The 22,574-nt window shown below is 35.7% G+C and overlaps 1 protein-coding gene across 5 annotated transcripts in view; it reads right to left on the bottom strand.

The window, feature by feature from the left end:
• The window catches only part of LOC139750783 (spermine synthase-like), a 140,088-nt gene that overhangs the window by 43,874 nt on the left and 73,640 nt on the right, over positions 1-22,574 (bottom strand). For all 5 annotated transcript variants that reach the window (XM_071665520.1, XM_071665517.1, XM_071665519.1 and 2 more), the window contains one exon: positions 18,251-18,340. In XM_071665520.1, coding sequence (XP_071521621.1) covers positions 18,251-18,340 — 90 coding nt within the window. The remainder of the gene's footprint in view (positions 1-18,250; positions 18,341-22,574) is intronic.

Here is a 22,574-nt window from a genome sequence, read left to right on the forward strand (position 1 = left end):
CATAAACAACTTTTTAGATGGACCAGCTTGAAATGAAGGAATACATTGACTCATTAATGATTTTTACTGGGATCTACTTTTTTTATGTATGCAAATTGATTTGTAGTGAGACTTTATGTATATCAAAATCATGCCTTTGACTGTTAGTATGATATACTTTCATTTCTAAATCTCTCCTCTCTTGGTTTTCCATGCTTTTTTTTCATCTCAAAAAACTTTTTGTTTGTAAATTGAAAATTTAGATATTGAACATCTTGCTTATACTTGAAATAATCATGGTAAAAAAATATAACACATTACTCACGAGATCATTCAATTACGCAGCAATACGACGCATTATAGATGATATTCTTATTGACTTAACAGCTTAATTATGGGTCTGAAATACGACCAATGATATTTGAACTCCTTTGGTATTCAGTATAATTATTCATTATATTGAGTTATTTACAGGAAATCGATTTTTCTGCAAATGTACCATAAATTTCAGGGTATTTTTTTAGCTCAAAAACTTTTAGTTTCAGACTTGAAAAATGAGATATTGAAACACTTCTATACTTGAAAAAATCAGGGAAAATATATCACAATACTCAAAGTTCATTATAATTACGCAGTAACTACGATGCAAATAATCAGATGATATATTTAGATTGACCTTATTTAACAGCTTAATTAAGGGTCTTAAATACAACCAGATGAGTTGTTTCCATAGCTTCCAGCTTGCGGACTTCTTACCATGGTTTACAGCTGAGCTGAGTTGTTAATGTGGCCTGTCATCTTTCTGTCATTCATCACCCATTATCTCTTAAAGTCTCAGTTGTTTAAAGATGAACATGAAACAGGTGTTGGATGTGCTCATTGGCAGTCTCATTCAAGTTTGTGTGTAAGAACTCACACCAGATTTCAGAAAATAAGATGCTTACTCATAAAACAACTTTTTAGATGGACCAGCTTGAAATGATGGAATACATTGATCTCATTTAAGATTTTTACTGGGATCTACTTTTTTTTATTGTATGCAATTGATTTGTAGTGAGACTTTAATGTATATCAAAATCATGCCTTTGACCTGTTAGTATGACTTATACTTTCATTTCTAAATCTCTCCCTCTTCTTGGTTTTCCATGCTTTTTTATCATCTCAACTGCTTTTACTTTGTTTATATTATTGGCCAGCCCTTTGCTCAAAATGTTAATATTCATTTCTTGTTGTTTTTCTTTTGTATACCTGAATGACGTTTTCCACATTCATGAGGTAACACCAAGAAACAGATAAAGAAAGGCACATCTGCTCACATACACATATATACACATGTACACATTCATCTTGTTCACCATCATCCATTTCCAACACCAGTTAAGTATGTTAATGAAATAGGTTTTCATTGTTTAGAGGCATCTTGATATGGGATATAATGCACCTATATTTTTTACCATGTTTCACTATCTTTCTTGTATCTCTTTCTCTTTTCAAAAGGAGTACTCCCTCAGGTATTCTAATTTTGTTATTTCATTTTGACTTGGCCTTTATTTTAACATTCAAATCATCGTCTTCCTTTCTGCATTTGCTTAATAATCTCTTTTTTTTGCCACATCCACTTTCATTCTCTCTTCCAAAAGTTAAGCTTCTCTTCTCTTGTACTTGCACTCCATGAAGCATATATCATCAGCTAAAGAGTATGTATGCTCCATATCTCGTTCTCTTTTCTGAATATCATCATAACATTATCCATACACGTTGAAGATAACATGAGAGATATCACACTTACATGTCTTACCCCATCTTTCTATCATTTATTTATTTTTTCATACTTGATTGCCATTTCCCATGTTAGCAAGGTAGCGCCATGAACAAAGAAAGGCACATCTGCTCACATACACATATATACACATGTACACATTCATCTTGTTCACCATCATCCATTTCCAACACCAGTTAAGTATGTTAATGAAATAGGTTTTCATTGTTTAGAGGCATCTTGATATGGGATATAATGCACCTATATTTTTTACCATGTTTCACTATCTTTCTTGTATCTCTTTCTCTTTTCAAAAGGAGTACTCCCTCAGGTATTCTAATTTTGTTATTTCATTTTGACTTGGCCTTTATTTTAACATTCAAATCATCGTCTTCCTTTCTGCATTTGCTTAATAATCTCTTTTTTTTGCCACATCCACTTTCATTCTCTCTTCCAAAAGTTAAGCTTCTCTTCTCTTGTACTTGCACTCCATGAAGCATATATCATCAGCTAAAGAGTATGTATGCTCCATATCTCGTTCTCTTTTCTGAATATCATCATAACATTATCCATACACGTTGAAGATAACATGAGAGATATCACACTTACATGTCTTACCCCATCTTTCTATCATTTATTTATTTTTTCATACTTGATTGCCATTTCCCATGTTAGCAAGGTAGCGCCATGAACAAAGAAAGGCACATCTGCTCACATACACATATATACACATGTACACATTCATCTTGTTCACCATCATCCATTTCCAACACCAGTTAAGTATGTTAATGAAATAGGTTTTCATTGTTTAGAGGCATCTTGATATGGGATATAATGCACCTATATTTTTTACCATGTTTCACTATCTTTCTTGTATCTCTTTCTCTTTTCAAAAGGAGTACTCCCTCAGGTATTCTAATTTTGTTATTTCATTTTGACTTGGCCTTTATTTTAACATTCAAATCATCGTCTTCCTTTCTGCATTTGCTTAATAATCTCTTTTTTTTGCCACATCCACTTTCATTCTCTCTTCCAAAAGTTAAGCTTCTCTTCTCTTGTACTTGCACTCCATGAAGGCATATATCATCAGCTAAAGAGTATGTATGCTCCATATCTCGTTCTCTTTTCTGAATATCATCATAACATTATCCATACACGTTGAAGATAACATGAGAGATATCACACTTACATGTCTTACCCCATCTTTCTATCATTTATTTATTTTTTCATACTTGATTGCCATTTCCCATGTTAGCAAGGTAGCGCCATGAACAAAGAAAGGCACATCTGCTCACATACACATATATACACATGTACACATTCATCTTGTTCACCATCATCCATTTCCAACACCAGTTAAGTATGTTAATGAAATAGGTTTTCATTGTTTAGAGGCATCTTGATATGGGATATAATGCACCTATATTTTTTACCATGTTTCACTATCTTTCTTGTATCTCTTTCTCTTTTCAAAAGGAGTACTCCCTCAGGTATTCTAATTTTGTTATTTCATTTTGACTTGGCCTTTATTTTAACATTCAAATCATCGTCTTCCTTTCTGCATTTGCTTAATAATCTCTTTTTTTTGCCACATCCACTTTCATTCTCTCTTCCAAAAGTTAAGCTTCTCTTCTCTTGTACTTGCACTCCATGAAGCATATATCATCAGCTAAAGAGTATGTATGCTCCATATCTCGTTCTCTTTTCTGAATATCATCATAACATTATCCATACACGTTGAAGATAACATGAGAGATATCACACTTACATGTCTTACCCCATCTTTCTATCATTTATTTATTTTTTCATACTTGATTGCCATTTCCCATGTTAGCAAGGTAGCGCCATGAACAAAGAAAGGCACATCTGCTCACATACACATATATACACATGTACACATTCATCTTGTTCACCATCATCCATTTCCAACACCAGTTAAGTATGTTAATGAAATAGGTTTTCATTGTTTAGAGGCATCTTGATATGGGATATAATGCACCTATATTTTTTACCATGTTTCACTATCTTTCTTGTATCTCTTTCTCTTTTCAAAAGGAGTACTCCCTCAGGTATTCTAATTTTGTTATTTCATTTTGACTTGGCCTTTATTTAACAGCTTAATTAAGGGTCTGAAATACAACCAAATGATATTTCAACCCTAGATATGAATTCAGCATGAAAAATACTTCTTATGATGAGATTTTAAAGGAAATCGATTTTTCTACAAAAAGTACCGAAAAAAAAGTACCAAAAATTGTTCAGGGTATTTTTTAGCTCAAAAAACTTTTTGTTTGAAAATTGAAAATTGAGATATTTAAACACTTCTATACTTGAAATTATCAGGGAAAATATACCACAATACTCAAAGTTCATTCTAATTACGTAGTAACTACCATGCAAATACTCAGATGATATTTTTAGATTGACTTTATTAAACAGCTTAATTAAGGGTCTTAATTACAACTAAATGATATTTAATTCCTAGATAGGTATTCAGTATGAAAAGTATTTCTTACAATGAGATTTTAAAGGAAATCTAATTTTCTACAAAAAGTACAAAAAATTACAGGTAATAGTTTAGGGTATTTTTTAGCTCAAAAAACTTTTTGTTTGAAAATCAGAAAAATGAGATATTGAAACACTTCTATACTTGAAATAATCGGGAAAAATATATCACAATACTCAAAGTTCATTCTAATTACACAGCAAATACGACGCATATAGATGATATTCTTAGATTGACTTAATTTAACAGCTTAATTATGGGTCTGAAATACAACCAAATGATATTTCAAATCCAGATTTGTATTGAGCATGAAAATTACTTTTTATAATGAGATTTTAAAGGAAATCGATTTTTCTACATAAACTTTTTGTTTGAAAATTGAAAAATGAGATATTGAAACACTTCTATACTTGAAATTATCAGGGAAAATATACCACAATCCTCAAAGTTCATTCTAATTATGCAGTAACTACCATGGAAATACTCAGATGATATTCTTAGATTGACTTTATTAAACAGCTTAATTAAGGGCCTTAATTACAACCAAATGATATTTAAACCCTAGATATGTATTCAGCATGAAAAGTATTTCTTACAATGAGATTTTAAACGAAATCTAATTTTCTACAAAAAGTACCAAAAATTGCAGGTAATAGTTCAGGGTATTTTTTAGCTCAAAAAACTTTTTGTTTGAAAATTAAAAATGAGATATTGAAACACTTCTAAACTTGAAATAATCAGGAAAAATATATCACAATACTCCGAGTTCATTCCAATTACGCAGCAAATACGAGGCATATAGATGATACTCTTAGATTGAATTTAATAGCTTAATTATGGGTCTGAAATATGACCAAATGATATTTCAAACCCAGATTTGTATTCAGCATGAAAAATAATTCTTATATTGAGATTTTAAAGGAAATCTATTTTTCTGCAAAAAGTACCAAAAATTGCAGATAATAGTTTAAGAGTATTTTTTAACTAAAAAAACTTTTTGTTTCAGAATTGAAAAATGAGATATTGAAACACTTCTATACTTGAAATAATCAGGGAAAATATATCACAATACTCAAAGTTCATTCTAATTACGCAGTAAATATGATGCAAATAATCAGATGATATTTTTTGATTGACTTTAACAGCTTAATTAAGGGACTTAAATAAAGTGCGTAAGACAAGGGAGCAAATGGGAACTTCAGTGAAGGGCGCAAATGGGGAGGTGATAACAAGTAGTGGTGATGTGAGAAGGAGATGGAGTGAGTATTTTGAAGGTTTGTTGAATGTGTTTGATGATAGAGTGGCAGATATAGGGTGTTTTGGTCGAGGTGGTGTGCAAAGTGATGAGAGGGTTAGGGAAAATGATTTGGTAAACAGAGAAGAGGTAGTGAAAGCTTTGCGGAAGATGAAAGCCGGCAAGGCAGCAGGTTTGGATGGTATTGCAGTGGAATTTATTAAAAAAGGGGGTGACTGTATTGATGACTGGTTGGTAAGGTTATTTAATGTATGTATGACTCATGGTGAGGTGCCTGAGGATTGGCGGAATGCGTGCATAGTGCCATTGTACAAAGGCAAAGGGGATAAGAGTGAGTGCTCAAATTACAGAGGTATAAGTTTTTGAGTATTCCTGGTAAATTATATGGGAGGGTATTGATTGAGAGGGTGAAGGCATGTACAGAGCATCAGATTGGGGAAGAGCAGTGTGGTTTCAGAAGTGGTAGAGGATGTGTGGATCAGGTGTTTGCTTTGAAGAATGTATGTGAGAAATACTTAGAAAAGCAAATGGATTTGTATGTAGCATTTATGGATCTGGAGAAGGCATATGATAGAGTTGATAGAGATGCTCTGTGGAAGGTATTAAGAATATATGGTGTGGGAGGAAAGTTGTTAGAAGCAGTGAAAAGTTTCTATCGAGGATGTAAGGCATGTGTACGTGTAGGAAGAGAGGAAAGTGATTGGTTCTCAGTGAATGTAGGTTTGCGGCAGGGGTGTGTGATGTCTCCATGGTTGTTTAATTTGTTTATGGATGGGGTTGTTAGGGAGGTAAATGCAAGAGTTTTGGAAAGAGGGGCAAGTATGAAGTCTGTTGGGGATGAGAGAGCTTGGGAAGTGAGTCAGTTGTTGTTCGCTGATGATACAGCGCTGGTGGCTGATTCATGTGAGAAACTGCAGAAGCTGGTGACTGAGTTTGATAAAGTGTGTGGAAGAAGAAAGTTAAGAGTAAATGTGAAAGAGCAAGGTTATTAGGTACAGTAGGGTTGAGGGTCAAGTCAATTGGGAGGTGAGTTTGAATGGAGAAAAACTGGAGGAAGTGAAGTGTTTTAGATATCTGGGAGTGGATCTGGCAGCGGATGGAACCATGGAAGCGGAAGTGGATCACAGGGTGGGGGAGGGGGCGAAAATTCTGGGGGCCTTGAAGAATGTGTGGAAGTCGAGAACATTATCTCGGAAAGCAAAAATGGGTATGTTTGAAGGAATAGTGGTTCCAACAATGTTGTATTATTGCGAGGTGTGGGCTATGGATAGAGTTGTGCGCAGGAGGATGGATGTGCTGGAAATGAGATGTTTGAGGACAATGTGTGGTGTGAGGTGGTTTGATAGAGTGAGTAACGTAAGGGTGAGAGAGATGTGTGGAAATAAAAAGAGCGTGGTTGAGAGAGCAGAAGAGGGTGTTTTGAAGTGGTTTGGGCACATGGAGAGAATGAGTGAGGAAAGATTGACCAAGAGGATATATGTGTCGGAGGTGGAGGGAACGAGGAGAAGAGGGAGACCAAATTGGAGGTGGAAAGATGGAGTGAAAAAGATTTTGTGTGATCGGGGCCTGAACATGCAGGAGGGTGAAAGGAGGGCAAGGAATAGAGTGAATTGGATCAATGTGGTATACTGTGGTTGACGTGCTGTCAGTGGATTGAATCAAGGCATGTGAAGCGTCTGGGTTAAACCATGGAAAGCTGTGTAGGTGTGTATATTTGCGTGTGTGGACGTATGTATATACATGTGTATGGGGGGGGGGGGGGGGGTGTGTTGGGCCATTTCTTTCGTCTGTTTCCTTGCGCTACCTCGCAAACGCGGGAGACAGCGACAAAGTATAATAAATAAATATAAAATACAACCAAATGATATTTCAACCCTAGATATGTATTCAGCATGAAAAATACTTCTTATAATGAGATTTTAAAGGAAATCGATTTTTCTACAAAAAGTACCAAAAATTGCAGGGTATTTTTTAGCTCAAAAAAATTTTTGTCTGAAAATTGAAAAATGAGATATTGAAACACTTCTATACTTGAAATCAACAGGGAAAATATATCACAATCCTCAAAGTTTATTCTAATTACGCAGTAACTACGATGCAAATAATCAGATGATATTTTTAGACTGACTTTATTAAACAGCTTAATTAAGGGTGTTAATTACAACCAAATGATATTTAAACCCTAGATATGTATTCAGCATGAAAAATACTTCTTACAATGATATTTTAAAGGAAATCTAATTTTCTAAAGAAAGTACCAAAAATTTTTGTTTGAAAATTGAAAAATGATATATTGAAACACTTCTATACATGAAATTATCAGGGAAAAAATACCACAATCCTCAAAGTTCATTCCAATTATGCAGTAAATACGATGCAAATAATCAGATGATATTTTTAGACTGACTTTAATAAACAGCTTAATTAAGGGTCTTAATTACAACCAAATGATATTAAAACCCTAGATATGTATTCAGCATGAAAAATACTTCTTAGAATGAGATTTTAAAGGAAATCTAATTTTCTACAAAAAGTACAAAAAATAGGGTATTTTTTAACTAAAAAAAACTTTTTGTTCCAGAATTGAAAAATGAGATATTGAAACACTTCTATACTTGATATAATCAAGAAAAATATATCACAATACTCCGAGTTCATTCTAATTACGCAGTAAATGCAACGCATATAGATGATATTCTTAGATTGACTTAATTTAACAGCTTAATTAAGGGTCTGAAATATGTTCAAATGATATTTCAAACCCAGATTTGTATACAGCATGAAAAATACTCCTTATATTGAGACTTTAAAGGAAATCGATTTTTCTGCAAAAGGTACCAAAAATTGCAGGTTATTTTTTAGCTCAAAAAACTTTTTGTTTGAAAATTGAAAAATGAGATATTGAAACACTTCTATACTTGAAATAATCAGGGAAAATATATAAAAAAAACTCAAAGTTCATTCTAATTGCGCAGTAACTACGATGCAAATACTCAGATGAAATTTTTAGATTGACTTATCAAACAGCTTAATAAAGGGTCTTAATTACAAGCAAATGATGTTTAAACCCTAGATATGTATTCAGCATGAATAGTACTTCTTACAATGAGATTTTAAAAGAAATCTAATTTTCTACAGAAAGTACTGAAAATTGCAGGAATAGTTCAGAGGGGACGGGAGCGGGGGGCCAGAAATCCTCCCCTCCTTGTATTAACTTTCTAAAATGGGAAACAGAAGAAGGAGTCACGCGGGGAGTGCTCATCCTCCTCGAAGGCTCAGAGTGGGGTGCCTAAATGTGTGTGGATGTAACCAAGATGTGAAAAAAGGAGAGATAGGTAGTATGTTTGAGGAAAGGAACCTGGATGTTTTGGCTCTGAGTGAAACGAAGCTCAAGGGTAAAGGGGAAGAGTGGTTTGGGAATGTCTGGGGAGTAAAGTCAGGGGTTAGTGAGAGGACAAGAGCAAGGGAAGGAGTAGCAATACTCCTGAAACAGGAGTTGTGGGAGTATGTGATAGAGTGTAAGAAAGTAAATTCTCGATTAATATGGGTAAAACTGAAAGTTGATGGAGAGAGGTGGGTGATTATTGGTGCATATGCACCTGGGCATGAGAAGAAAGATCAAGAGAGGCAAGTGTTTTGGGAGCAGCTGAATGAGTGTGTTAGTGGTTTTGATGCACGAGACCGGGTTATAGTGATGGGTGATTTGAATGCAAAGGTGAGTAATGTGGCAGTTGAGGGAATAATTGGTATACATGGGGTGTTCAGTGTTGTAAATGGAAATGGTGAAGAGCTTGTAGATTTATGTGCTGAAAAAGGACTGATGATTGGGAAAACCTGGTTTAAAAAGCGAGATATACATAAGTATACTTATGTAAGTAGGAGAGATGGCCAGAGAGCGTTATTGGATTACGTGTTAATTGACAGGCGTGCGAAAGAGAGACTTTTGGATGTTAATGTGCTGAGAGGTGCAACTGGAGGGATGTCTGATCATTATCTTGTGGAGGCTAAGGTGAAGATTTGTATGGGTTTTCAGAAAAGAAGAGTGAATGTTGGGGTGAAGAGGGTGGTGAGAGTAAGTGAGCTTGGGAAGGAGACCTGTGTGAGGAAGTACCAGGAGAGACTGAGTACAGAATGGAAAAAGGTGAGAACAATGGAAGTAAGGGGAGTGGGGGAGGAATGGGATGTATTTAGGGAATCAGTGATGGATTGCGCAAAAGATGCTTGTGGCATGAGAAGAGTGGGAGGTGGGTTCATTAGAAAGGGTAGTGAGTGGTGGGATGAAGAAGTAAGAGTATTAGTGAAAGAGAAGAGAGAGGCATTTGGACGATTTTTGCAGGGAAAAAATGCAATTGAGTGGGAGATGTATAAAAGAAAGAGACAGGAGGTCAAGAGAAAGGTGCAAGAGGTGAAAAAAAGGGCAAATGAGAGTTGGGGTGAGAGAGTATCATTAAATTTTAGGGAGAATAAAAAGATGTTCTGGAAGGAGGTAAATAAAGTGCGTAAGACAAGGGAGCAAATGGGAACTTCAGTGAAGGGCGCAAATGGGGAGGTGATAACAAGTAGTGGTGATGTGAGAAGGAGATGGAGTGAGTATTTTGAAGGTTTGTTGAATGTGTTTGATGATAGAGTGGCAGATATAGGGTGTTTTGGTCGAGGTGGTGTGCAAAGTGAGAGGGTTAGGGAAAATGATTTGGTAAACAGAGAAGAGGTAGTGAAAGCTTTGCGGAAGATGAAAGCCGGCAAGGCAGCAGGTTTGGATGGTATTGCAGTGGAATTTATTAAAAAAGGGGGTGACTGTATTGTTGACTGGTTGGTAAGGTTATTTAATGTATGTATGACTCATGGTGAGGTGCCTGAGGATTGGCGGAATGCGTGCATAGTGCCATTGTACAAAGGCAAAGGGGATAAGAGTGAGTGCTCTAATTACAGAGGTATAAGTTTGTTGAGTATTCCTGGTAAATTATATGGGAGGGTATTGATTGAGAGGGTGAAGTCATGTACAGAGCATCAGATTGGGGAAGAGCAGTGTGGTTTCAGAAGTGGTAGAGGATGTGTGGATCAGGTGTTTGCTTTGAAGAATGTATGTGAGAAATACTTAGAAAAGCAAATGGATTTGTATGTAGCATTTATGGACCTGGAGAAGGCATATGATAGACTTGATAGAGATGCTCTGTGGAAGGTATTAAGAATATATGGTGTGGGAGGAAAGTTGTTAGAAGCAGTGAAAAGTTTTTATCGAGGATGTAAGGCATGTGTACGTGTAGGAAGAGAGGAAAGTGATTGGTTCTCAGTGAATGTAGGTTTGCGGCAGGGGTGTGTGATGTCTCCATGGTTGTTTAATTTGTTTATGGATGGGGTTGTTAGGGAGGTAAATGCAAGAGTTTTGGAAAGAGGGGCAAGTATGAAGTCTGTTGGGGATGAGAGAGCTTGGGAAGTGAGTCAGTTGTTGTTCGCTGATGATACAGCGCTGGTGGCTGATTCATGTGAGAAACTGCAGAAGCTGGTGACTGAGTTTGGTAAAGTGTGTGGAAGAAGAAAGTTAAGAGTAAATGTGAATAAGAGCAAGGTTATTAGGTACAGTAGGGTTGAGGGTCAAGTCAATTGGGAGGTGAGTTTGAATGGAGAAAAACTGGAGGAAGTGAAGTGTTTTAGATATCTGGGAGTGGATCTGGCAGCGGATGGAACCATGGAAGCAGAAGTGGATCATAGGGTGGGGGAGGGGGCGAAAATTCTGGGGGCCTTGAAGAATGTGTGGAAGTCGAGAACATTATCTCGGAAAGCAAAAATGGGTATGTTTGAAGGAATAGTGGTTCCAACAATGTTGTATGGTTGCGAGGCATGGGCTATGGATAGAGTTGTGCGCAGGAGGATGGAGGTGCAGGAAATGAGATGTTTGAGGACAATGTGTGGTGTGAGGTGGTTTGATCGAGAGAGTAACGTAAGGGTAAGAGAGATGTGTGAAAATAAAAAGAGCGTGGTTGAGAGAGCAGAAGAGGGTGTTTTGAAGTGGTTTGGACACATGGAGAGAATGAGTGAGGAAAGATTGACCAAGAGGATATATGTGTCGGAGGTGGAGGGAACGAGGAGAAGAGGGAGACCAAATTGGAGGTGGAAAGATGGAGTGAAAAAGATTTTGTGTGATCGAGGCCTGAACATGCAGGAGGGTGAAAGGAGGGCAAGGAATAGAGTGAATTGGAGCGATGTGGTATACCGGGGTTGACGTGCTGTCAGTGAATTGAATCAAGGCATGTGAAGCGTCTGGGGTAAACCATGGAAAGCTGTGTAGGTATGTATATTTGCGTGTGTGGACGTATGTATATACATGTGTATGGGGGTGGGTTGGGCCATTTCTTTCGTCTGTTTCCTTGCGCTACCTCGCAAACGCGGGAGACAGCGACAAAGTATAATAAAAAAAAAATAATAATAGTTCAGGGTAGTTTTTAGCTCAAAAAACTTTTTGTTTGAAAATTGAAAAATGAGATATTGAAACACTTCTATACTTCATATAATCAAGAAAAATATATCACCATACTCCGAGTTCATTCTAACCACGCAGTAAATGCAACGCATATAGATGATATTCTTTTTTTTTTTTTTTTTACTTTGTCGCTGTCTCCCGCGTTTGCGAGGTAGCGCAAGGAAACAGACGAAAGAAATGGCCCAACCCCCCCCCCCCCATACACATGTACATACACACGTCCACACACGCAAATATACATACCTACACAGCTTTCCATGGTTTACCCCAGACGCTTCACATGCCTTGATTCAATCCACTGACAGCACGTCAACCCCTGTATACCACATCGCTCCAATTCACTCTATTCCTTGCCCTCCTTTCACCCTCCTGCATGTTCAGGCCCCGATCACACAAAATCTTTTTCACTCCATCTTTCCACCTCCAATTTGGTCTCCCTCTTCTACTCGTTCCCTCCACCTCCGACACATATATCCTCTTGGTCAATCTTTCCTCACTCATTCTCTCCATGTGACCAAACCATTTCAAAACACCCTCTTCTGCTCTCTCAACCACGCTCTTTTTATTTCCACACATCTCTCTTACCCTTACGTTACTTACTCGATCAAACCACCTCACACCACACATTTTCCTCAAACATCTCATTTCCAGCACATCCATCCTCCTGCGCACATCTCTATCCATAGCCCACGCCTCGCAACCATACAACATTGTTGGAACCACTATTCCTTCAAACATACCCATTTTTGCTTTCCGAGATAATGTTCTCGACTTCCACACATTTTTCAAGGCTCCCAAAATTTTCGCCCCCTCCCCCACCCTATGATCCACTTCCGCTTCCATGGTTCCATCCGCTGACAGATCCACTCCCAGATATCTAAAACACTTCACTTCCTCCAGTTTTTCTCCATTCAAACTCACCTCCCAATTGACTTGACCCTCACCCCTACTGTACCTAATAACCTTGCTCTTATTCACATTTACTCTTAACTTTCTTCTTCCACACACTTTACCAAACTCAGTCACCAGCTTCTGCAGTTTCTCACATGAATCAGCCACCAGCGCTGTATCATCAGCTTAATTAAGGGTCTGAAATACGTCCAAATGATATTTCAAATCCAGATTTGTATTCAGGATGAAAAATACTTGTTTTATTGAGATTTTAAAGGAAATCGATTTTTCTGCAAAAAGTACCAAAAATTGCAGGGTATTTTTTAGCTCAAAAAACTTTTTGTTTCAGAATTGAAAAATGAGATATTGAAACACTTCTATACTTGAAATAATGAGAGAAAATATATCACAATACTCAAAGTCCATTCTAATTACGCAGTAACTACGATGCAAATAATCAGATGATATTTTTAGATTGACTTTATTTAACAGCTTAATTAAGGGTCTTAAATACAACCAAATGATATTTCAACTCTAGATATGTATTCAGCATGAAAAATACTTTTTATACTGAGATTTTAAAGGAAATCGATTTTTCTACAAAAAGTACCAAAAATTGCAGGTAATAGTTCAGGTATTTTTTAGCTCAAAAAACTTTTTGTTTGAAAATTGAAAAATGAGATATTGAAACTCTTCTATACTTGAAATTATCAGGGAAAATATAGCACAATCCTTAAAGTTCATTCTAATTATGCAGTAACTACCATGCAAATACTCACATGATATTTTTAGAGTGACTTTACTAAACAGCTTAATCAAGGACCTTAATTACAACCACATGATATTTAAACCCTAGATATGTATTCAGCATGAAAAGTATTTCGTACAATGAGATTTTAAAGGAAATCTAATTTCGTACAAAAAGTACAAAAATTGCAGGTAACAGTTCAGGGTATTTTTTAGCTCAAAAAACTTTTTGTTTGAAAATTGAAAAATGAGATATTGAAACACTTCTATACTTGAAATAATCAGGAAAAATATATCACAATACTCCGAGATCATTCCAATTACGCAGCAAATACGACGCATATAGATGATATTCTTAGATTGACTTAATTTAACAGCTTAATTATGGGTCTGAAATATGACCAAATGATATTTCAAACCCAGATTTGTATTCAGCATGAAAAATACTTCTTATATTGAAATTTTAGAGGAAATCTATTTTTCTGCAAAAAGTACCAAAAATTGCAAGTAATAGTTCAAGGTATTTCTTAACTCAAAAAAGTTTTTGTTTCAGAATTGAAAAATGAGATATTGAAACACTTCTATACTTGAAATAATCAGGGAAAATATATCACAATACTCAAAGTTCATTCTAATTACGCAGTAACTATGATGCAAATAATCAGATGATATTTTTAGATTGACTTTATTTAACAGCTTAATTAAGGGTTTTAAATACAACCAAACGATATTTCAACCCTAGATATGTATTCAGCATCAAAAATACTTCTTATAATGAGATTTTAAAGGAAATCGATTTTTCTACAAAAAGTACCAAAAATTGCAGTTCAGGGTATTTTTTAGCTCAAAAAACTTTTTGTTTCAGAATTGAAAAATGAGATATTGAAACACTTCTATACTTGAAATAATCAGGGAAAATATATCACAATACTCAAAGTTCATTCTAATTACGCAGTAACTACGATGCCAATAATCAGATGATATTTTTAGATTGACTTTATTTAACAGCTTAATTAAGGGTCTTAAATACAACAAAATGATATTTCAACCCTAGATATGTATTCAGCATGAAAAATACTTCTTATAATGAGATTTTAAGGGAAATCGATTTTTCTAGAAAAAGTACCAAAAATTGCAGGTAATAGTTCAGGGTATTTTTTAGCTCAAAAAACTTTTTGTTTGAAAACTGAAAAATGAGATATTGAAACACTTCTATACTTGAAATTATCAGGGAAAATATACCACAATCCTCAAAGTTCATTCTAATTACGCAGTAACTACCATGCAAATAATCAGATGATATTTTTAGATTGACATTATTAAACAGCTTAATTAAGGGTCTTATCACAACCAAATGATATATAAACCCTAGATATGTATTCAGCATGAAAAGTACTTCTTACAATGAGATCTTAAAGGAAATCTAATTTTCTACAAAAAGTACCACAAATTGCAGGGTATTGTTTAGCTCAAAAAACTTTTTGTTTGAAAGTTGAAAAATGAGATACTGAAACACTTCTATACTTGAAATAATCAGGAAAAATATATCACAATACTCCGAGATCATTCTAATTACGCAGCAAATACGACGCATAAAGATGATATTCTTAGATTGACTTAAATTAACAGCTTAATTATGGGTCTGAAATACGACCAAATGATATTTCAAACCCAGATTTGTATTAGCATGAAAAATACTTCTTATATTGAGATTTTAAAGGAAATCGATTTTTCTGCAAAAAGTACCAAAAATTGCAGGTATTTTTTAGGTCAAAAAACTTTTTGTTTCAGAATTGAAAAATGAGATATTGGAACACTTCTATACCTGAAATAATGAGGGAAAATATATCAAAAAACTCAAAGTTCATTCTAATTACGCAGTAACTACGATAATCAGATGATATTTTTAGATTGACCTTATTTAACAGCTTAATTAAGGGTCTTAAATACAACAAAAAGATATTTCAACCCTAGATATGTATTCAGGATGAAAAATACTTCTTATAATGAGATTTTAAAGGAAATCGATTTTTCTACAAAAAGTACCAAAAATTGCAGGGTATTTTTTAGCTCAAAAAACTTTTTGCTTGAAAATTGAAAAATGAGATATTGAAACACTACTATACTTGAAATTATAAGGGAAAATATACCAAAATCCTCAAAGTTCATTCTAATTACGTAGTAACTACGATGCAAATAATCAGATGATATTTTTAGATTGACTTTATCAAACAGCTTAATTAAGGGTTTTAATTACAACTAAATGATATTTAAACCCTAGATATGTATTCAGCATGAAAAATACTTGTTACAATGAGATTTTAAAGGAAATCCAATTTTATACAAAAAGTACCAAAAATTGCAGGTATTTTTTAGCTCAAAAAACATTTTGTTTGAAAATTGAAAAATGAGATATTGAAACACTTCTATACATGAAGTTATCAGGGAAAATATACCACAATCCTCAAAGTTCATTCCAATTACGCAGTAAGTACGATGCAAATAATCAGATGATATTTTTAGACCGACTTTATCAAACAGCTTAATCAAGGGTCTTAATTACAACCAAATGATATTCAAACCCTATTTATGTATTCAGCATCAAAAATACTTCTACAATGAGATTTTAAACGAAATCTAATTTTCTACAAAAAGTACAAAAAATTGCAGGTAATAATAGTTCAGGGTATTTTTTAACTTAAAAAAGTTTTGTTTGAAAATTGAAAAATGACATATTGAAACACTTCTATACTTGAAATTATCAGGGAAAATATATCACAATCCTCAAAGCTCATTCCAATTACGGCGTAACTACGATGCAAATACTCAGATGATATTTTTAGATTGCCTTTATTAAACAGATTAACTATTGGTCTTAATTACAACCAAATGATATTTAAACCTTAGATATGTATTCAGCATGAAAAATACTTCTTATAATGAGATTTTAAAGGAAATCTAATTTTCTGCAAAAAGTACAAAAAATTGCAGGTAATAGTTCAGGGTATTTTTTAGCTCAAAAAACTTTTTGTTTGAAAGTTGAAAAATGAGAAATTGAAACACTTCTATACTTGATATAATAAAAAAATATATCACAATACTCCGAGTTCATTCTAATTACGCAGTATATACGAAGCATATAGATGATATTCTTAAATTGACTTAATTTAACAGCTTAATTAAGGGTCTGAAATACGTCCAAATGATATTTCAAACCCAGATTTGTATTAAGCATGAAAAATACTTCTTATAATGAGATTTTAAAGGAAATCAATTTTTCTGCAAAGGGTATTTTTTAGCTGAAAAAACTTTTTGTTTCAGAATTGAAAAATGAGATACTGAAACACTTCTATACTTGAAATAATCAGGGAAAATATATCACAATACTTAAAGTTCATTCTATTTACGCAGTAACTACGATGCAAATAATCAGATGATATTTTTAGATTGACTTTATCTAACAACTTAAATAAGGGTCTGGAATACAACCAAATGATATTTCAACCCTAGATATGTATTCAGCATGAAAAATACTTCGTATAATGAGATTTTAAAGGAAATTGATTTTTTTACAAAAAGTACCAAAAATTGGAGGTAATAGTTCAGGGTATTTTTTCACAAACAAAGTTTTTGTTTCAGAATTGAAAAATGAGATATTGAAACACTTCTATAATTGAAATAATCCGGAAAAATATATCACAATACTCTGAGTTCATTCTAATTACGCAGTAAATACGATGCAAATAGATGATATTCTTAGATTGACTTAATTTAACAGCTTAATTAAGCATCTGAAATACAATCAAATGATATTTCAAACCCAGAATTGTATTCAGCATGAAAAATACTTCTTATAATGAGATTTTAAAGGAAATCTAATTTTCTGCAAAAAGTACCAAAAACTGCACCAAAAACTTTGTAGCTCAAAAAAGTTTTTGTTTCAGAATTCAAAAATAAGATATTGAAACACTTCTATACTAGAAATAATCAGGGAAAATGTATCACAAAACTCGAAGTTCATTCTAATTACGCAGTAACTACGATGCAAATAATCAGATGATATATTTAGATTGACTATTTAACAGCTTAATTAAGGGCTTTAAATACAACCAAATGATATTTCAACCCCAGATTTTTATTGAGCATGAAAAATACGTCTTATAATGAGATTTTAAAGGAAATCGATTTTCCTGAAAAAAGTAGAAAAGATTGCAGGTAATAGTTCAGGGTATTTTTTACCTCAAAAAACTTTTTCTTTAAGAATTGAAATGAGATATTGAAACACTTCTATACTTGAAATAATCAGGAAAAATATATCACAATACTCCAAGTTCATTCTCATTACGCAGTAAATACGATACATATAGATGATATTCTTAGATTGACTTAATTTAACAGCTTAATTAAGCATCTATGGGCATTTCTGACACCATTTTCCCCCCCACTTTTCATTATATATTATAAAAACAATATTTTACCATTGCATTTAGGTACCTAAAACAGACAATTGACTACAATTTACAAAAACTGTAATTAGAGTATTCCTACGCAACCATTTATAATGACTACATTCTTAGCACATACTTCTTCATTAATCCATCTTAAATATTTCAATACTTTAAAACTATACTATACCTTGTAGTTTCCTCCATCATATCTGTCCAAGCAGTCTCCACACACAGATCTCATATACTTGCGACAAGATCTCATCACAGCATCATCTATCTGGAAAACAAGGTAATATTCTGAGCTGAATTACATTCAAATTTTTCAAATCACTACACAATAGGACTTATCAAAGACAGAGTTTTCTTACTTTATTGGTTGAGATTTTTATTAGATTTTGTGAAGCATTTCTGTCGCTGAACTATGCACTCCCTTTTGAATGAGGTTCACACACACACCAATGAGAGATTTGTACATTCTGCTATATTCTCAGGAATTTCTATTTCTTTTTTGTAGTCAAACAACTTAGATCTTTTTCATTTTATCAAGTTTTCCATGCTATTAAAGTCGCAACAAAATTATGCTGAGTCTCGGAACTATTAATTTCTTTTCAGTGTGACTGAAATGAAACAGTTTTAGATTTTTTTTTTTTTTACTAAAATCGAAAACCTCTGCATTCAATGAATTTCATTTGATTTTGAATTAATGTATCTCAAAACAATTTTGCCTCTCATGCAAACCTACTCTCGTTCAGTGGACACATGATTATCTAAAAGGAAGGGAACAAAGGTTACATGTCATAGGAGCCTTCTCAAAATGGGTCATCATCAAGATGCCACAATTTCTGTACTGGGATCAATACTCTTTCTGACCTTTGTAAACGACTTGCCACAGGGTATGGACTTCTACCTGAATATGTTTACAAAAGATGCATAGGACAATGTGGGAAGTGAAGGGCATGGAGAATTGCATCACCTTACAAGAGGACCTTGACAAACTCGAAAGTTGGTCTGATACATAGCTGATGAGGTTCAACCCCCAAATTAAGGTAAAAAAATGAAGACGGGTCAAAATGAAAGATTAACATCTGGCAACAAACAAGATGAAGGAGCCTGTGTGAGAAAAATCCGGAAGATGGCACTGTCCCTAACCTGTCACCAGAGCTTCATCTTGGAAGAATAGTTAAGGACATCAATTGTTGTTACCAGATGATTTAGTAAACTTAGAAGAGGTAGTAAAAGCTTTGCGGAAGATGAAAGCCGGCAAGGCAGCAGGTTTGGATGGTACTGCAGTGGAATCTATTAAAAAAGGGGGTGACTGTATTGTTGACTGGCTGGTAAGGTTATTTAATGTATGTATGATTCATGGTGAGGTGCCTGAGGATTGGCGGAATGCTTGCATAGTGCCATTGTACAAAGGCAAAGGAGATAAGAGTGAGTGCTCAAATTACAGAGGTATAAGTTTGTTGAGTATTCCTGGTAAATTATATGGGAGGGTATTGATTGAGAGGGTGAAGGCATGTACAGAGCATCAGATTGGGGAAGAGCAGTGTGGTTTCAGAAGTGGTAGAGGATGTGTGGATCAGGTGTTTGCTTTGAAGAATGCATGTGAGAAATACTTAGAAAAGCAAAGGGATTTGTATGTAGCATTTATGGATCTGGAGAAGGCATATGATAGAGTTGATAGAGATGCTCTGTGGAAGGTATTAAGAATATATGGTGTAGGAGGCAAGTTGTTAGAAGCAGTGAAAAGTTTTTTATCGAGGATGTAAGGCATGTGTACGTGTAGGAAGAGAGGAAAGTGATTGGTTCTCAGTGAATGTAGGTTTGCGACAGGGGTGTGTGATGTCTCCATGGTTGTTTAATTTGTTTATGGATGGGGTTGTTAGGGAGGTGAATGCAAGAGTTTTGCAAAGAGGGGCAAGTATGCAGTCTGTTGTGGATGAGAGAGCTTGGGAAGTGAGTCAGTTGTTGTTCGCTGATGATACAGCGCTGGTGGCTGATTCATGTGAGAAACTGCAGAAGCTGGTGACTGAGTTTGGTAAAGGTGTGAAAGAAGAAAGTTAAGAGTAAATGTGAATAAGAGCAAGGTTATTAGGTACAGTAGGGTTGAGGGTCAAGTCAATTGGGATGTAAGTTTGAATGGAGAAAAAACTGGAGGAAGTAAAGTGTTTTAGATATCTGGGAGTGGATCTGGCAGCGGATGGAACCATGGAAGCAGAAGTGAATCATAGGGTGGGGGAGGGGGCGAAAATTCTGGGAGCCTTGAAGAATGTTTGGAAGTCGAGAACATTATCTCGGAAAGCAAAAATGGGTATGTTTGAAGGAATAGTGGTTCCAACAATGTTGTATGGTTGCGAGGCGTGGGCTATGGATAGGGTTGTGCGCAGGAGGGTGGATGTGCTGGAAATGAGATGTTTGAGGGCAATATGTGGTGTGGGATGGTTTGATCGAGTAAGTAATGTAAGGGTAAGAGAGATGGGTGGAAATAACAAGAGTGTGGTTGAGAGAGCAGAAGAGGGTGTTTTGAAGTGGTCTGGTCACATGGAGAGAATGAGTGAGGAAAGATTGACAAAGAGGATATATGTGTCAGAGGTGGAGGGAACGAGGAGAAGTGGGAGACCAAATTGGAGGTGGAAGGATGGAGTGAAAAATATTTTGAGTGATCAGGGCCTGAACATGCAGGAGGGTGAAAGGCATGCAAGGAATAGAGTGAATTGGAACGATGTGGTATACCGGGGTCGATGTGCTGACAATGGATTGAACCAGGACATGTGAAGCGTCTGGGGTAAACCATGGAAAGTTCTGTGGGGCCTGGATGTGGAAAGGGAGCTGTGGTTTCGGTGCATTATTACATGACAGCTAGAGACTGAGTGTGAACGAATGGGGCCTTTGTTGTCTTTTCCTAGCGCTACCTTGCACACATGAGGGGGAGGGGGTTGTTATTCCATGCGTGGCGAGGTGGCGATGGGAATAAATAAAGGCAGACAGTATGAATTATGTACATATGTATATATGGATTTGTATGTAGCATTTATGGATCTGGAGAAGGCATATGATAGAGTTGATAGAGATGCTCTGTGGAAGGTATTAAGAATATATGGTGTGGGAGGCAAGTTGTTAGAAGCAGTGAAAAGTTTTTATCGAGGATGTAAGGCATGTGTACGTGTAGGAAGAGAGGAAAGTGATTGGTTCTCAGTGAATGTAGGTTTGCGGCAGGGGTGTGTGATGTCTCCATGGTTGTTTAATTTGTTTATGGATGGGGTTGTAAGGGAGGTAAATGCAAGAGTCCTGGAAAGAGGGGCAAGTATGAAGTCTGTTGGGGATGAGAGAGCTTGGGAAGTGAGTCAGTTGTTGTTCGCTGATGATACAGCGCTGGTGGCTGATTCATGTGAGAAACTGCAGAAGCTGGTGACTGAGTTTGGTAAAGTGTGTGGAAGAAGAAAGTTGAGAGTAAATGTGAATAAGAGCAAGGTTATTAGGTACAGTAGGGGTGAGGGTCAAGTCAACTGGGAGGTGAGTTTGAATGGAGAAAAACTGGAGGAAGTGAAGTGTTTTAGATATCTGGGAGTGGATCTGTCAGCGGATGGAACCATGGAAGCGGAAGTGGATCATAGGGTGGGGGAGGGGGTGAAAATTTTGGGAGCCTTGAAAAATGTGTGGAAGTCGAGAACATTATCTCGGAAAGCAAAAATGGGTATGTTTGAGGGAATAGTGGTTCCAACAATGTTGTATGGTTGCGAGGCGTGGGCTATGGATAGAGATGTGCGCAGGAGGATGGATGTGCTGGAAATGAGATGTTTGAGGACAATGTGTGGTGTGAGGTGGTTTGATCGAGTAAGTAACGTAAGGGTAAGAGAGATGTGTGGAAATAAAAAGAGCGTGGTTGAGAGAGCAGAAGAGGGTGTTTTGAAATGGTTTGGGCACATGGAGAGAATGAGTGAGGAGAGATTGACCAAGAGGATATATGTGTCGGAGGTGGAGGGAACGAGGAGAAGAGGGAGACCAAATTGGAGGTGGAAAGATGGAGTGAAAAAGATTTTGTGTGATCGGGGCCTGAACATGCAGGAGGGTGAAAGGAGGGCAAGAAATAGAGTGAATTGGAGTCATGTGGTATACAGGGGTTGACGTGCTGTCAGTGGATTGAAGCAAGGCATGTGAAGCGTCTGGGGTAAACCATGGAAAGCTGTGTAGGTATGTATATTTGCGTGTGTGGACGTGTGTATGTACATGTGTATGGGGGGGGGGGGGGGTTGGGCCATTTCTTTCGTCTGTTTCCTTGCGCTACCTCGCAAACGCGGGAGACAGCGACAAAGTATAAAAAAAAAAAAAAAAAAAAAAGTATATATGTATATGTCTGTGTGTGTATATATATGCGTACATTGATATGTATAGGTATGCATACTTGCGAGTGTGGACGTGTATGTATATACATGTGTATGTGGGTGGATTGGGCCATTCTTTCGTCTGTTTCCTTGCGCTACCTCGCTAACATGGGAGACAGTGACAAAGCA

This window comes from Panulirus ornatus, chromosome 10 (genome assembly GCF_036320965.1).
Source record: "Panulirus ornatus isolate Po-2019 chromosome 10, ASM3632096v1, whole genome shotgun sequence".
Classification (NCBI taxonomy): domain Eukaryota; kingdom Metazoa; phylum Arthropoda; class Malacostraca; order Decapoda; family Palinuridae; genus Panulirus; species Panulirus ornatus.